The following is a 17585-nucleotide window of genomic DNA, read 5'->3' as shown; positions in this document are numbered from 1 at the left end:
CCCCAATGTGTTTTGAATTCATTGATAAGCATCCACAGTACATTGTCAGAGTATGTGCCATTATCAAGGCTGGAATACAGCAAAGCTTTTAAATACCCCACACAGTAAACTCCATTGGATCCAGGATGGGGGATGTGGAGGCCGCAGTATTGGCTAGTTGTGCCCAATATGCTTGTTGTCGAAGATTTGTACACATATTCCCCAACAGTCACATGAAAGTGTCCTGTTGGACCGTCGTGCATGTCCCATGTATGTATCCTTTCACCTTAAGGAAAGTAAACAGCTTAAATGTAGCCTTAGACGTGTGTTGTGGAACAGCAATCCAGCTGCCCCATGCAGGGTGAGAGAGGTCAGTTCTGAATGTGTTAACAGTATTTTTTCATTGCCATGGCTGCACTTGTGCTTACATGGTATCAAGGAAACTGTTGGTTTCTGGACCTGTGCTTATTGTTGGGAATGCAGAGGGACAGCATAGGTTATCCTGTCAGAACGATTCCCAACAATTAGTAATAAAATGAATAGTTTGTTAAATATAAAGAAATACTCAACTTAAATGAAGCTGCTTCTTGTGAAATGTCCAGCACAATTAGACTTTTAATATTACTACAAATCTTCTAAAACATTAAATTTGTGACTTTGTGCCTCTAAGCGATGCCTACACAGAGTCCAGAGTTGGGCTACAATAATGAGGCATTGACCAGTCACTATCCACACACGTGATGTCCAAGGATTGACAGCTGTGGCCCCTGGCAGACCTCTGTGTAGTTCATACGAATACAGCTGCTGCTCTACGAGTGTTTCGAGCACAGCCTATCGATTGTGGTGCGGTATTCTCTGGAGTTACGAGTACTGTCACCACATTTATTAGCATTATTTGCTTGTCTCAATGTCCTCCATTTTCCCACATTGTGGACAGAACCGAGACAGCAGCAGCAGTTAGACAGACAGTACCTGAGTCTTTCTCCATTTATTGGGCCAAGCAGAGTTATTGGAGACATTTTTTCTGAAAAGGTACAACCTACTGATAAGAAATTTCATCCCACACTGGTCTGCAAAGTGTGTTCAATCAAATGAAATGTCACTCCAATTTATTGCATTCACAGTTACAAAGCTATGATTTTGAAAAATGTGTTAAGAAACAGCAGCCCAGCTACCCCATGCAGCATGATTATTGTAACTTTTGCATGACTGCACTTGTGCTTACATTGTATAGAGGAAACTATCAGTTTCCTGATCTATGTTTATTAGGATTCCTTGCTTGTTTCATTGTCCTCTACTTACCCATTTCATTTGTGCCTTTAGTAATCAAACACCCTGTATATATCTTCAGCCTTATAACAGGTTTGATGCGACCTTCCCTGTACCAGTCTGTTCATTTCAGAGTAACAGCATGTACACCCAATGTCCTCAGCTATTTGTAGGATATATTCAGATCTCTGTCCTGCCCTACAGTTTTTACCCTCCACTATTAGGAAGAACTAGACTCCATTTAGGATGTAAGACCTCTTATAAGATGTGTGTGTCATGATGACTGCAATAAAAAATATCTGCAGTAAAGGGCTGTATGGCTCTATTATTGTCAGGATAAATAAATTTACAAATGGAATAAAATTTTCACAGATCAGCTGCAGCACTGGATGGAGAGTGAGAAAGTCTGTGACCTGGTTTATGATGACTGTGCACTTGAGACAGAACTGGAGTCTCGAACCTGGAACTTCCTGTACACCCGTATACAGCTGCTCCTTTCTGCGTACCCAACAACACTGAAGGTAAGTACAAAGGGTAGTTACACTGTCCAAGGCAACATACAGCCACTGTACCTCACAAGGGAACCTCCCCATCGCACCCCCCTCAGATTTAGTTATAAGTTGGCACAGTGGATAGGCCTTGAAAAACTGAACACAGATCAATCGAGAAAACAGGAAGAAATTGTGTGGAACTATGAAAAAAATAAGCAAAATATACAAACTGAGTAGTCCATGCGCAAGATAGGCAGCATCAAGGTTGGTGTGAGCTCAGGAGCGCCGTGGTCCTGTGGTTAGTGTGAGCATCTGCGGAACGAAAGGTCCTTGGTTCAAGTCTTCCCTCGAGTGAAAAGTTCAATTTTTTATTTTCAGACAACTATCAAAGTTCAGGCACTCACACATAATCAACTTCGCTCTCCAAAATTCCAGGACATGTTCAGATTTGCTTGGACTTATGCAGGTTTTGATGGTCTACACATGGAAAAATTTGAAAATGTTAAAAACATATGTTTTGATAGAGCACAGGGAAAACTGTGCGACTGTGAAACTGTTGCATTCATTTGTTGCAATTTATGTGACAAACTGTTATGTTTTCATCACTTTTTTGGGAGTGATTATCACATCCACAAGAAAACCTAAATTGGGCACGGTAGAAGAATCTTTTTTACCCTTTCACCAAGTGTACAAGTTAGGTGGGTCGACAACATATTCCTGTCATGTGACACACATGCAGTCACTAGTGTTGTATAGAATATATCAGACGTGTTTTCCTGTGGAGGAATCGGTTGACCTATGACCTTGTGATCAAATGTTTTCAGTTCCCATTGGAGAGGCACGTCCTTTAGTCTACTAATCGCATGGTTTTGCGATGCGGTCGCAAAACACAGACACTAAACTTATTACAGTGAACAGAGACGTCAATGAACGAATGGACAGATCATAACTTTGTGAAAATAAAGAAAGTAAGCTTTTCACTCGAGGGAAGACTTGAACCAAGGACCTCTTGTTCCGCAGCTGCTCACACTAACCACGGGACCACGGCGCTCCTGAGCTCACACCATCCATGTTGTTGTCTATCTTGCACATGGGCTACTCAGTTTGTATATTTTGCTTACTTTTTTCATAGTTCCACACAACTTCTTCCTGTTTTCTCAATTGATCTGTGTTCAGTTTTTCAAGGCCTATCCACTGTGCCAACTTATAACTAAACCTGAGGGGGGTGTGATGGGGAGGTTCCCCTGTCAGAAGAAACACTGCTGCAGTCAGTGTTGATATACACTTCTGTGGCCAACTGTTTAAGGTAATATCAGTGTTTAAACTGTTGGAGAATAAAACTCGTAAGTGAATGATGAAATATCAAGTAAACTAACAAACTTATCACACCAACATTGGTGCTGTGCTTAGTTACATGAGGAATATGTCTTCGAGTGACAGATTAGAATACTAATTAGTAAAATCAGTTTGCAAAAATGGAAAGAGAGATAATGTATGAAAGGTAAAGATGACATTTTAATTACCACCTTGTAAAAATAAACTTACATAATTAATTTTACATTCGTTTGCAGGAACTTGCCTGCAGCCCTGGTACACATTGAGATCCATGTCCCACAATACTCTAGCACGCTGCTAGGAGGTGAAAGAAAATGGCTCAGCTCATTCACAAATTGAAGTGTTGTGTAGTAAATTGTTTTTAGCGTTTGGTGTGGAACAACACTGCAACTGCCCATAGTGAGTTGGTGGAACTGTGCAACAATTTAATATCATATGGAACACCAGTTAGTTAATGGAGATGCTTCCATGTGACCAGAATGACAGAAGTAAATGGCAGATTGTCTCTCTGTGAAGAAACACCAGTCATAAGTCGTGGCCATAGTGCTCAAAAAGTGGTGTCTCGCAATTGAGGTAATAGTGGAAAATCAGTTTTTAATCAATTTTCAACATTATGCACATGATTTTCAATACGACATTAGTCCCTATCTGCTGGGTTTTGAGAGGGCTAACACCCATTCAAAAGCCCACCAAACCGAGGCAGCAGAAACATTGCATCTGTGTCAGACCAATCCATCCAGGTGACTTGTTTAGCCACCTAACTATGGATGAATGTAGGGTGTGTCACTATCAACCGGAGAGTAAGGAGCACAAGAATCATTGGAAACACGTGAACTTACTACCACCGAAAAAGGTGAAGGCCCAGTCATCGTCAGACAGACGATGCTGTTTTTTGGGATTTATGCTCATAAGGGGCAAATCATCACAGGAGTGTACTAGAGAAATATCCTGAGGAGGCTAAAGGGGTTATCATTGCGGTTAGTTGTCCAGCGGTGTGTATTTGTTCCGCGGCAATGCCCTAGCCAATATCACACAGGACACAGTGGCTCATGTTGCTTCTTTAGGTTATTAAATTTTCTCCCTCCTCCTGTATCCTCCTGAAACAGTACACAGTGACCAGTGACTACGTCCTCTTTACTTGGATGAAAAAACCATTGCACGGAAGGCATTGCGTAAGTATGAAGACAAGCTGATTTTTGAGAGGCAATATTCATAAACAGCCAAACTGCAGCCTCTTACAACAAGGTTTCTGCCAAGTTGTCTATAATTAGAAATGTCACATTGAAGGCCTTTCCTTACTGTCACTACTGTGGTAGAAAAGACTAATGTAAAAGATTGTCGTAAAAATTGTCAGTAAGTTGTCACACTTTTCACTGTTAACGGGCATTATGAGTGTAAACTAACAAGTTTGATATTACTGTGAGAGACTACATTTATAATCAATTGAACAAGCAAACAATTAACAATCATCTTTGAATAACTCCAGAGAATGCTGACCGATAACATCGAAAACCACCAATATTTCAAATAACAGTTACTGTCATTTTAGCACCTTATCCAGTTTGTGCCATGAAAATGACAGAGGTTTACATGTGGAAATATCGGACTTCTGATTAATATATTCAACTGTATTCTCGTGTGTTATTAAAGCATATAACATGATGTGAGAAGCTTAATTTCTCCTTGGGCAAAATTTTTGAATGTTATAGTCTGCATAACTAAAAGGATACAAAGTCCTAGTCAAAAAGGCTGGGAAGTTCTCATTATTATGTATGGAACTGATATGTTGACAAACACTTGTTTTAAACCATGAGGCTTCAAAATTAAGAAATATTATTACTTTGTTCCAAAGTCTATGTCATAATACCATCATCACTTCTATTTGAGTCTGTTTCTGAACAATCTGATTGTAAATTTACGATGATAGGTTCAAGGCTTATATCTGTCATCACTTCCCTGTCAGATTCTTCTTTCTGAAGCTTTTCAGCATACCGCACGGACAGTGCTCACACTATAGGTGGAATGTTGTCTATTGCCTCATTGTCTGTTGTCTCGTGCACAAGTGATTTCCTGTATGTTATCTTGAATGTGTTACTTTTTCCTCACACATAGCCTTAAAACCTTTTGCTCAAATTAATTCTGTGGGACTACACTGACTGTAACACATGAGTAAACGCAAAACTATGTGACGCCATTCATATGCAAGGAAGTGAAGTTTGTACATTCTGTCACGTGACTTGTATAAATTAATGAGCTGCAGGAGATCGGCATGAGTGTGGTTTATACGGTGCTTAATATTTTTATTTTTAAACTGGGGAAAAATATCCACTTTTCTGGTGTTTGTACTTGGTGTTTTCTCTATAACAGTTGAATTACAATTGGCCATGACCTACTTTTAAATGACAGTGTTCATTTTTGAATGGTAATCACTGCTGTTTTTCTTACATGTAAATACAAGTTTATTCTCAGAAACAAAACCAGAAGAAGAGTCAGCATGCAGAATAATCATCCGAGAACTTATTCCTGTGACAACTTTAAAACTGCCAATACCATCACTCAATTTTCCAGCAGATCTTCTTCGAATGATTCCAATTGATCCATGTTTCATCAAGGTAATACACTGCTGAACTACCTCTTTCTCTTGTATCATGAATCTTTATGTGGGATATAGATCGTGCTGCACCTGTGTCACTTCTTTGAACTAAAAACACTCTTCTTAACATATCTGGAACCAATGTCTTTTAAAATTCTTTACAAGGGCAAAGCTGCATAACTGTAACACATTTTTGTTATGTCGGGCATTCATCATTCACATGGAGCACTTTAAAACATCATTGTTAAAACCATCCATTTGAGTTACGGGTTCCTTGCGATTTCGATGCTTTCCAGGTGATACCAAACCAACTGTTTCTACCGTTCCTACAGTCTGACACTTTCGTTTACAATTCTTCGTACAGTTTTCTTGCTGACATCACATGGTTTTGCAGTTCGTTATTGTGTTTTCAAATGTCAACAGTAAGAGACCTGCTTTCAAATTCATGTTTGAAAAAGTTATGAATGTGGTAAATAATCTGCCTCGCCTGCTTGTGAAGTACTTCACATTGCCGTCACCTGACTTTTTTTTTTAATCACACTTAAGCACTTACAAATTCACAGCTATACTGCTGCAAGAACGCAAAGGAAACACAAAAATTGACAGTTGAATGAATAATTCAGTTGTTGCAAAGTATGGCAACAGTGCAACAAGTAGGAGCAAAATTCTTGCTTTCTAGCTGTAATTCTCTGCTAGCCACCCAGAAAGAGAATGAATATTATTGGCTGCCAGTGGCTAGTCGTATATGGCATGAGGCACAAATGCTTTAGCAATAATTTAGATTGGATCTGCTCTGTATACTGACTGTATAAAGTGGTTATATTGTAAGGATAGTGTTACTATGATGCTCAGCTGATCATCTTTTAAACAAATCATCTTTTAGGCTGCAGAACCCTATTTTGCAACCTAACCTCCATTGAATGTGGCAGCCTTACGGCACCTTATTGGGCGGGCCTGATGCCCTCATGGTACCACTCTACTGGTCAATGTTGGAGCCAATGTCTTGCTGCGTCAATAACCTCCCCATCATCTATGTACTGCTTCCCTCAGAGTGCATTCATTGTTGGGTCAAACAGATGTAAATCAGAAGTCACAAGATCCAGGCTGTAGGTTGGGTGAGGAAGAACAGTCTTTTGAGTACCCCAACTGGTGAACGAGTGTGTGAGCACTACCAACAGACACATCCAGTTGTACAACGAGGTATTTGATTGTGATCCATCAATCATCTCAAATGAAAATGTCCACACATTCCAACATTGCAAGAGTCACACCTGTGTGCAGCCAACTGGCACACGTGAAATTGGACAGCTTTATGTGACTTTCTTGCTGTGATTACAGACGCCTTGCCCAATGACTCATTGTGCTTTTGTTCACTGCCAGGTCTCTGTAGACATTACCTATGAATATATGTGATGCTCTGGTTTGCTGCCAAAAGAAACTCGGTGACAGCTTTCTGCTTGAAAGCATCTCCATTACAGATTCCATTTTGAAGGCTATGTATAGTGGTGCCACATATCAGAACTTCATAAAACAATAGGGGCTAAAGCAGGAATATTTCGCGATGTCCCACAATAAAGTCTGCATTTTTTTTCAACCAAAATTGGCTGTGAAGAAGAGTGTGTTGCGTTAATTACCGTATTTCCTCGAATCTAAGCTGCCCTTTTTTTCCGATTTTTGAAATCCAAAAAACTGCCTGCGGCTTAGAATCGAGTGCAAAGTAAGCGGAAGTTCTGAAAAATGTTGGTAGGTGCCACCACAACTAACTTCTGCCGTCGAATATATGTAGCGCTACACAGGCATGCTTTGCAGGCACAAAGATAAATACTGGCGCCAAAATCTCTGCGCCAGTAAATAAATTAAAAAAAAAAAAGATGGAAGACGAGCTTGTTTCTCCGCCCCGAGTTTCGACCACTGCATTTTCATACATTATCCAACGAAGTAAATACAAATTCCGTATTGTTCATCTTCGAATGTAGCAGCATTTCAATATAATACGAAAATCTGACTGGCAAGACTGTTCGGGATGTTTGTCAATATGGCCAACTCTACGTTCTGAATTTTTTCCTACCTGTGAGAAGATATGGTTGCTAATAGTAACTTTTATGAATTGTGAATCACATGCAGTATTCTCTTCACCATAAGAATAATATGAACATAAACATTTTGCCATGTATTGTTTCGTGTTTGCTGCTATCTCATTTAAATCCTGTCTGCCTAATAAACTACGAACCTAGATGAGACAACAGCAAACACGGAAGAATGTACATATCATGCCATGTTTATATTCGTATGATTCTTATGCCTAAAAGTGATACAGTCAGAAATAAAGCACGGCAATCGACTAGATTTTTAAATCTAAGATGACTCTAATTTCTGTGCAGTATGTTATGTACTAAAGAGGCGTGCGCAAAGATTTTCAAACGGAGAAAAATTTTCACTAAACTCTCGTTCAGAACATCTTCTATCATACGCAGACTATTATTTGGTTCTTGTTGATCATTATCAAAGAAAGCAGCAGTGTAAGTAACAAAAAATAGCAGTCTCTCTCTCTCTTTCTTTTTGAAGCGGCTGTAGCATGCACAAAAGCAAGCCATAAGCCATGCCGCAAGCGCTGATAGGCCGTAAACACTCATTATCAGAATGTGGCAAACAATGCATGACACAGTACAGTAATGCGTTTTCATTTTAGAGTGACGTGAACACCTATAACAAAGAGAATGGCTGTTATCAGATCAAAGAAAAATAAGCAATCAATTCAAACCTGATGAAGCACGTGAAAAAGGAAGGGTACCTGTACCCGTATAATTATGGACGGAGCGCCTGACGCATGGCAATGGCTACCTGGTAAAGCTTAACTGCTAAACTTAAGACCCGAACCACACTACTGTAGCTGTATCGTCATTGATTCGACCTAAATTGTGTCTAATATTAGAATGGACCAACTTTGTTTCAATTTGGAGGTGCAACCTAAAACTATTCTCTACCCTTGAATTTTGAGTCTCAAATTTAAGGTGCGGCTTAGATTCGGGAAAATTTTTTTCCCTTGATTTCGAGTCTCATTTTTCAGGTGCGGCTTAGATTCGAGTGCAGCTTAGATTCGGGTAAATACGGTATTGAATGCTCCTCATATAACCTGAAGATTGTGTAATAAACATTGAAATATGTTGACGAGTAAATAATAATAATAATAATAATAATAATAATAATCCAGAATGAGATTTTCACTCTGCAGCGGAGTGTGCGCTGATATGAAAAAAAGGAGACGAGATACTGGCAGAAGTGAAGCTGTGAGGACCGGGTCTGAGTCATGCTTCAGTAGCTCAGATGGTAGAGCACTTGCCCGCGAAAGGCAAAGGTCCTGAGTTCGAGTCTCGGTCGGGCACACAGTTTTAATCTCCCAGGAAGTTTTAATACTAATACTAATAATAATGTGCTGCTGCTGCTGCTGCTGAACATAAGTGAAATTCCTCAAATATCTTACAACTGTCAGTGACCACTTTTATATTGATGGTGTTCCTCAGGCATTCAGTCAAGTTGTTAATTCCATTTTATGTATAATATTTAGACTATTGACCCAGTTGCCTAATTTAGAGGCAGCAAGCTCCAACTAGACTATGAGGTACTGTTGGTGTTGGACAGCTGTTTATAGCAGAGTTCAACTTGTTGCTTATTTGTTTTTCACAGCCCGTACTGTTATTCCATGAAATGCACATTCTCTCATTGTTTCCCAACTCTGATGGATGAGAAAACCCATAAGATCTTAATAAATTGAGCCTTGGACAGCAAGTATTTCAGAAATCGATACTTCCATTCCAGTTTGTGAGTTTTCTGACAGCTTGATTTTGGTAGAATCCTTAATTGTGGTGTTATGTGTTTGTAAGGCGATTCTGGACTGATCGTGTTTCTTATAAGGTGCTTTGTATTGGGTTGGTGAGAGGTTTTGGGTCGTAATGCATACTACAGAATGAAACTGATATTTGTCTCACAAATATTTTTGTCTAAATCCACCATAGGCAGTTGCTACAAAACTGATGTACAAAAGTGCATCACAAAAACTGCTTCAGACTGTTAAACAACTGACACAAAATGTACAAGAACTGTGTCATGACTGATTCATAAACCGGTGTTACAACTGGCCTGGCACCGGCTCTTGTATAAAAGAATAACAATCAGGGATACATTATGCTGTACATTTTGGTACACTATGCTCTAATTAAATTTATATAATTGTAATGCAGAATTAAATATTGACAAAATTTGAAGTGTCAGCAAATTCCATATACAGGACATGTCCGGAAAGTAAAGAATCGCAATTTCTGTGACACTGTATCAGACCGGTTGGTGAGGTTAGGAGTGACCATTAGCTATCATGTGGTAGGTCACTAAATTGCCTCCATGCCCTTGGAGGATTAGGACGGGTTCTTCCATGAACCTCTACGTAGTGGACACATTGAGCTTACTTCGAGAAAACTTTAGAGCAACACTGTGCAACAAAGTTTTGCATGAAGCTTAACAGGACACCACTGGAAAGTTTTGGAATGCTTATGTAACCATTCAGGGACAGTTGCCTTTCTAGATCACAGTTGAACAAGTGTCGAAAGATATTTAAAGAAGGTTGGCAGGAGGTTGCCGATGAGGCCTGCACAGGACGCCCGTCAACATTGTGAACGGATGGCTGTATGACTCACGTGTGCCAGTAACTGAATTTAGACTGTCAAATGAGTGTTCGCTTGATGTCAGAATTATTGGGCTTATCAAAAATGGTTGGTTGTGAGATTGTATCGGAAGATTTGGCCATGCAGATGATCTGCCCAAAGTTTTGACTGATGCACGAAAGCAGCTCCAAGTGGAAGTGTTTGTAGATCTAGAACAACTCTGTGAAGATGATCTCAGTTTCCTGGACAATGTGATCACTGGGTCTTTCAGTACAATCTGGGGTCAAAGAGGCAGAATGCTGAATGGCACATGATGAAACTGTGTGTTTACATTTTGTGGTGTGCAGTTGCAGCTGTAGCGGTTATAAAGCTAAGTACTGACAAAGTTATTTGTGCACTGTTATACAGCTATTAAATGTAATAGTTTTCAGCAGTGCTTCATGCTGTTTATGGCAAAATAACAATTTAATAAACTTTTGGAAACGTTCACTTGCTGTGTTTTTCAGAGTCTTCTCTGCGTTGAAGTCATTTAGTAAATATCATACTTAACTTTTCACCTGCATTTCTTATTGTTTCTAGTGGAATATTTGAGCAAAATTTTTATTCAGTGTTTTAACGTCATTGAGTGTTCCAGTGGTGGTTTGAATTTTTGGTTTTAGCTAATAATTTTGTGAAGTTTTGTTGGTATTGGTATTAGCTGTGGTGTAGTAGTACTAATCAAGTAGTTGCTTTCTTAGTAGACAGAGATTTTCAAGACTGCTATTGTTAGTTCTATAAATAGTTCTACTGGTGTAATTGAACTTAGTTAACATAGATGTATAGTTTTTTTTCCAGTAACTGTAAAATTTTAACATAAGTGAGAAGTGTGGGCTCTGTCATAGGTTTGTGAGTAGTGGGTTACAGTGTGGGGTTTGTTCAAATTATTTTCATTGGGGGGAATGCAGTGGGGAAGCCAGTGGGCAGTCTTGCGAGATCCTCTCCTGGGAATGCAGAATCTGTAGTAAAAACAAGTAGATAGAGGAGTAGGAGAGTAAGATCTGTGCCCTTCAGGTGCACTTACAATGCGCAAAGGAGAAAACAGATAGGTTGAGGAGGGTGAAGGATAATGGAGAATGGGAACTGTCAGCTGGCAAGAAGGCAGCTAGGAGGAGAAGTTATTCAGACAGTTATTCTTTGCGTATATGCAATAGATTTTACCAACTGTCAGAGTTCAGCGGAGAGGAGCCTGTTGTAGCTGTAAATGTAGGGAACATGCAGAAGTCCTCAGCAGTTAGGAGGCTCAGGTCAGTTGCTAAGTCTAACAGAAAGGAGGAGGTTCTGCTGCTAGGTAGTTCGCACGGTAGAGATGTAGGTCAGCAGTTGCAGGAAGTGTTGGAGAGTGAGTACCAGGTCACCAGTATTGTGATCTCCCTGTGGGGCAGGGGGTAAGAAAAGGCCCGAGGTATTCGTGCCTGTCGTAAGCGGCAACTAAAAGGAGTTTCACACGTTTTGGCCTTTATGTGATGGTCCTCTGCAGGGTTTGTCCCCCATTCTTCAAAATTTTCCTGAAGAGTTAGCCAAGTGAGGAAGGGCGCCTTACAAGGTGCATCGTGTCCATTGTGCACTGAGATCTTTAGCCCACTTTCTCGTCAGTGCATTGCAGTCCTGCCCATTATCCATCTCTTCCTGGGTGCATTTTCCACCAGGCACTATTCAGTGTCACTTTCTGCGTCGATGATGACCACGGACTTCTTTGCTCCTGATATCCAGTATGGTAGCCAGTCCCTTATGGTGGGGCCACCATGTACTCTGTTGGTTGTAGCCCCCTGAGCACACAGGGATCACTCTGCTGATGCCTGTGCCGTTAACTCCACATGCATGCCAAGGGGTAGATGCCAACCCCCTGGGGCATCAGCACTCCCGACAAAGGCTGTCCTGCCAGGTGGCCTTCGCTGCGGCTGGGTGGTGCCTGTGGGGAGGATCCCTGGTCAGAGTGGGTGGCGTCAGGGCAGATGACATGCGATGAAGCATTGTCCATCATCTCTTACCGGTGGTGAAACACCAGCAGTCTGTAAGTGTTCATGAACTCAATTCAACATACAGAAGTGTAACCCCAAATCGTTCCCCTCCCTGGCCGCACCAAGGGAGGAACATCAGGCTAAGGATGGCAGTGGATCTTATTCGCCCCGGTACCTTGTATGTTCGAGTGCTGATGGGGAATCTTTCGTGATGACGAAGCCAAAGTTTTTTGTTGAACATTTAGAGGACAAGTTTGGGGAGGTGGAGGGATTTTCCAAAATTAGATCTGGGTCAGTCTTGATCAAAACAACAGCCCCCCTGCGGGTCCGGGGATTAGAATAGGCCCGAGGTATTCCTGCCTGTCGTAAGAGCAACAATTCATTATCATATGGAACACCAGTTAGTTAATGGAGATGCTTCCATGTGACCAGAATGACAGAAGTAAATGGCAGATTGTCTCTCTGTGAAGAAACACCAGTCATAAGTCTTGGCCATAGTGCTCAAAAAGTAGTGTCTCGCAATTGAGGTAATAGTGGAAAATCAGTTTTTAATCAATTTTCAACATCATGCACATGATTTTCAATATGACGTTAGTCCCTATCTGCCGATTGGTCCCTCCGTCTGTTTCTCGGGAGGTGTGACCTGAGGTGTAAACATTCACCTAAGGCGGGAGTGCCCTCTGAGAGGGTCCCCACAAGGAAGGAGCGCGCCATCGGAGACGCTGGCAATCATGGGGGATTCCTCCGCAATGGATTTCACTCCATCTCTCTTGACTTCTGCCCAAAAACGGAAACATGACCCGCCAACAGTGACAAAAGTCCTACCGCCTGCCCCACAGTTCCTCGTCGTTTCTCGATCTGAGGACGGAAAGGATTTTTCTTCTGTCAACCCTTTTGTTATTCAGAAGGGCGTAGATGCCATAGCCGGATCTGTCAAATCTTGTACCAGGTTGCGTAACGGTACCTTATTACTAGAAACTGAGAGCGCCTTTCAGGCACAAAAACTGCTTCGGGCCACACTTCTGTACACGTTCCCTGTCTGGGTGGAGGCTCACCGAACTTTGAATTCGTCTCGTGGTGTGGTCTATACTAGATCCCTCGACGGATTGACTGACAAGGAGATTCAATCTTTCCTCGCTGAGTAGGGCGTGACGGCTGTCCATAGGGTCATGAAAAAGGTCAACAATGACCTTGTACCGACCCGGACACTTTTCTTGACCTTTGATAGTGTTAAGCTGCCATCGCGCATCAAGGCGGGCTACGAGGTTATTTCTGTTCGCCCCTATGTCCCGACACCTACGCGCTGCTACCAGTGTCAGCGTTTCAGTCACACTCGACAGTCTTGTTCCAATGCGGCTAAATGTGTCACTTGTGGCAGGGATGCCCATGAGGGTGACTGTCCACCTCCGTCTCCTCGTTGTGTGAACTGTCAGGGTGACCATGCCGCATCCTCCCGCGACTGTCCTGTCTATAAGGAAGAACACTGTATCCAAGAAATTCGGGTCAAAGAGAAAGTGTCCACCTCGGCTGCTCGCAAGCTATTGGCTAGTAGGAAGCCCACGCTGCTCCCAGCGGGGAAATACAGTACTGTCCTCGCCTCTCCTTGGACTACCAGGGAGATGGCAACCCAGACATGTGATCTGACCTTCAGCACCACGGTCGTCCGTTCGGCCAGTGCTAAGATCGTGCGGTCGACGTCTCCTCTTCCTCCCATCACCCCACAGACACCAGCCCCTTCATCAGCTTCTGCTAAGACGAAGACCCCGAAGTCAGATGCACGGGCCTTCAAGAAGGAACCGTCCCGTGCAGACTTCCTACGTACCTCGAACTCCCAGCCTTCGACCGGTACTTCCACCAAACGACCTTCCAAGAAGGCTCATAGGAAGCACAGTTCTCCTTCTCCGCCGCGGCGCATTTCTTCTCCTGCGCCACCCAGCGGTTGCCGCCCCAGGCCGTCATCAGTTTCGCCTGGCCGCACCGCTGGTAGCCGAACATCTGGCCGTTCACCGGCGGCGGAAGCTTCCCCTCCCGGCCAACTTCCCGAGATGGCCGATGAACCTATAGACCCAATGGACGATGACTGTCCGCCTACTGATAGCGGCGGCAGTGCTCGCTCGAAGTCAGGCCCTCAGCGGCCTTCGAGGTGACCCCTTCTTTCATCTTCCTTTTCTTCTTACGATGGCACTTATTCACTGGAATATTTGCAGCATTCGCTCCAACCGAGAGGACTTGAAGTTGCTGCTCCGCTTGCACCGTCCGCTCGTCGTAGCCCTCCAGGAAACGAAGCTACGCCCATGCGATCAAATTGCCTTGGCACACTACACCTCTGTGCGTTTTGACCTACCCCCTGTGGTAGGTATCCCGGCTCATGGAGGGGTTATGTTGCTGGTACGGGATGATATTTACTACGATCCCATCCCATTGCACACCGGCCTGCAGGCAGTTGCCATCCGTATTACTCTCCCCACTTTTACATTTTCCATTTGTTCCGTTTACACTCCATCGTCGTCTGCCGTTACCAGGGCAGACATGATGCAACTTATTGCTCAGCTACCTGCACCATTTTTGTTAACTGGAGACTTCAATGCCCACCATCCCCTTTGGGGCTCTCCAGCATCCTGCCCGAGGGGCTCCCTGTTAGCAGACCTTTTCAACCAGCTCAATCTTGTCTGCCTCAATACTGGCGCCCCTACTTTTCTTTCGGACACATCTCACACCTATTCCCATTTAGACCTCTCTATATGTACTTCCCAACTTGCACGCCGGTTTGAGTGGTATGCACTTTCTGATACATATTCGAGCGACCACTTCCCGTGTGTTATCCATCTCCTGAAGCATACCCCCTCTCCGTGCTCATCTAGTTGGACCATCTCCAAAGCAGACTGGGGGCTCTTCTCTTCCAGGGCGACCTTTCAGGATCAAACCTTCACAAGCTGCGATCGTCAGGTCGCACACCTCACGGAAGTCATTCTCACTGCTGCTGAATATTCCATCCCTCACCCTACTTCTTCTCCACGTCGCGTACCGGTCCCCTGGTGGACCGCAGCATGTAGAGACGCTTTACGTGCTCGTAGACGTGCTTTATGCACCTTTAAATGCCACCCTACAGTGGCGAATTGTATCAATTATAAACGATTACGTGCACAGTGTCGTCGTATTATTAAAGAAAGCAAGAAAGCCAGCTGGGCTGCTTTCACAAGCACCCTCAACAGTTTTACTTCTTCTGTTGTCTGGGGTAGCCTGCGCCGGCTATCTGGCACTAAGGTCCACTCACCAGTTTCTGGCTTGAAGGTCGTGAATGACGTCCTTGTGGCCCCTGAGGCTGTCTCCAATGCCTTCGGCCGCTTTTTCGCAGAGATTTCGAGCTCCGCTCATTAACACCCTGCCTTCCTCCCCCGCAAACAGGCAGAGGAGGCTAGGCCACCTAACTTCCGCTCCTCGAATCGTGAAAGTTATAATGCCCCATTCACCATGTGGGAACTCGAAAACGCACTTGGCCGATCACGGTCCTCCGCTCCAGGGCCTGATTCTATTCATATTCAGATGCTGAAGAACCTTTCTCCTGCAGGTAAAGGTTTTCTTCTTCGTACTTACAATCGCATCTGGATTGAGGGACATGTTCCCGATTCCTAAGCCGGGGAAGGACAAGCACTTGCCTTCCAGTTATCGACCCATCTCGCTTACCAGCTGTGTCTGTAAAGTGATGGAGCGAATGGTTAATGGTTAACTCTCGATTGGTTTGGCTGCTCGAGTCTCGACGCCTACTTACCAATGTACAATGTGGATTTCGTAGGCGCCGCTCTGCTGTTGACCATCTGGTTACCTTGTCGACCTTCATTATGAATAACTTCTTGCGGAAGCGCCCGACCGCGGCTGTGTTCTTTGATTTGGAGAAGGCTTACGACACCTGTTGGAGGGCAGGCATTCTCCGCACCATGCATACATGGGGCCTTTGCGGTCGCCTCCCTCTTTTTATTCGTTCCTTTTTAATGGATCAACAGTTCAGGGTACGTGTGGGTTCTGTCCTGTCGGACACCTTTCGCCAGGAGAATGGGGTGCCACAGGGCTCAGTTTTGAGTGTCGCTCTCTTCGCCATAGCGATCAATCCAATAATGGATTGCCTCCCAGCTGATGTATCAGGCTCCCTTTTCGTGGACGATTTTACCATCTATTGCAGCGCGCAGCGTACGTGTTTCCTGGAGCGCTGTCTTCAGCGTTCTCTTGACCGTCTTTACTGCTGGAGTGTCGCCAATGGCTTCCGTTTTTCTGCCGAGAAGACGGTCTGTATTAACTTCTGGCGCTACAAAGAGTTTCTCCCACCGTCCTTACGACTCGGTCCCGTTGCTCTCCCGTTCGTGGAGGCAACCAAATTTTTAGGTCTTACATTTGACAGGAAACTTAGTTGGTCTCCACATGTGTCATATTTGGCTGCCCGTTGTACCCGTTCTCTAAATGTCCTCCGTGTTCTCAGTGGTATGTTGTGGGGAGCGGATCGAACCGTCCTACTTCGCCTATATCGGTCGATCGTCCGCTCCAAGCTGGATTATGGGAGCTTCGTATACTCCTCTGCACGGCCATCCATCTTACGCCGCCTCAACTCCATACAACATCGGGGTTTATGACTTGCGATCGGCGCATTTTATACTAGTCCCGTTGAGAGTCTTCATGCTGACGCTGGTGAGTTCCCACTCACCTACCGGCGCGATATATTGCTTTGTCGGTATGCCTGTCGGCTACTGGCAAGGCCTGACCACCCGTCTTATCGTTCCTTTTTTGATGACTCTCTCAACCGTCAATACGGGTTGTATGTCTCTGCCCTGCTACCCCCTGGAGTTCGCTTTCGTCGCCTCCTTCAACACCTTAATTTTTCACTCCCTGCAACCTTTCGAGTGGGCGAGAGCCACACGCCACCTTGGCTCCAGGCTCAGGTTCGCGTCCACCTTGACCTCTGCTCGCTCCCGAAGGAGGTTACCCCTGGTTCAGTCTACCACTCCCGTTTTGTCGAACTTCGTTCGAAGTTCATTAATATGACCTTCATTTATACAGATGGCTCTAAGACCAATGACGGGGTCGGGTGTTCCTTTATTGTCGGGGCACAAAGTTTCAAATACCGGCTCCATGGCCATTGTTCGGTCTTCACAGCTGAGCTCTTTGCCCTCTACCAGGCTGTTCTTTACATCTGCCGCCACCGACATTCTGCTTATGTCATCTGCTCCGATTCCCTGAGCGCTATCCAGAGCCTCAGTGATCCGTACCCGGTTCACCC

At 43.9% G+C, this 17585-nt stretch overlaps 1 protein-coding gene across 1 annotated transcript in view; it reads left to right on the top strand.

Annotated features, from left to right (window-relative positions):
* The window catches only part of LOC126106507 (actin-histidine N-methyltransferase), a 469720-nt gene that overhangs the window by 427155 nt on the left and 24980 nt on the right, over positions 1-17585 (top strand). The window contains exon 10 of the mRNA XM_049912826.1: positions 1621-1769. Coding sequence (XP_049768783.1) covers positions 1621-1769 — 149 coding nt within the window. The remainder of the gene's footprint in view (positions 1-1620; positions 1770-17585) is intronic.

The sequence above is a fragment of the Schistocerca cancellata genome, chromosome 10 (assembly GCF_023864275.1).
Source record: "Schistocerca cancellata isolate TAMUIC-IGC-003103 chromosome 10, iqSchCanc2.1, whole genome shotgun sequence".
Classification (NCBI taxonomy): Eukaryota; Metazoa; Arthropoda; class Insecta; order Orthoptera; family Acrididae; genus Schistocerca; species Schistocerca cancellata.
The sequence above is the reverse complement of the archived record's forward strand: the minus strand, read 5'-3'. Positions and strand labels throughout refer to the sequence as shown.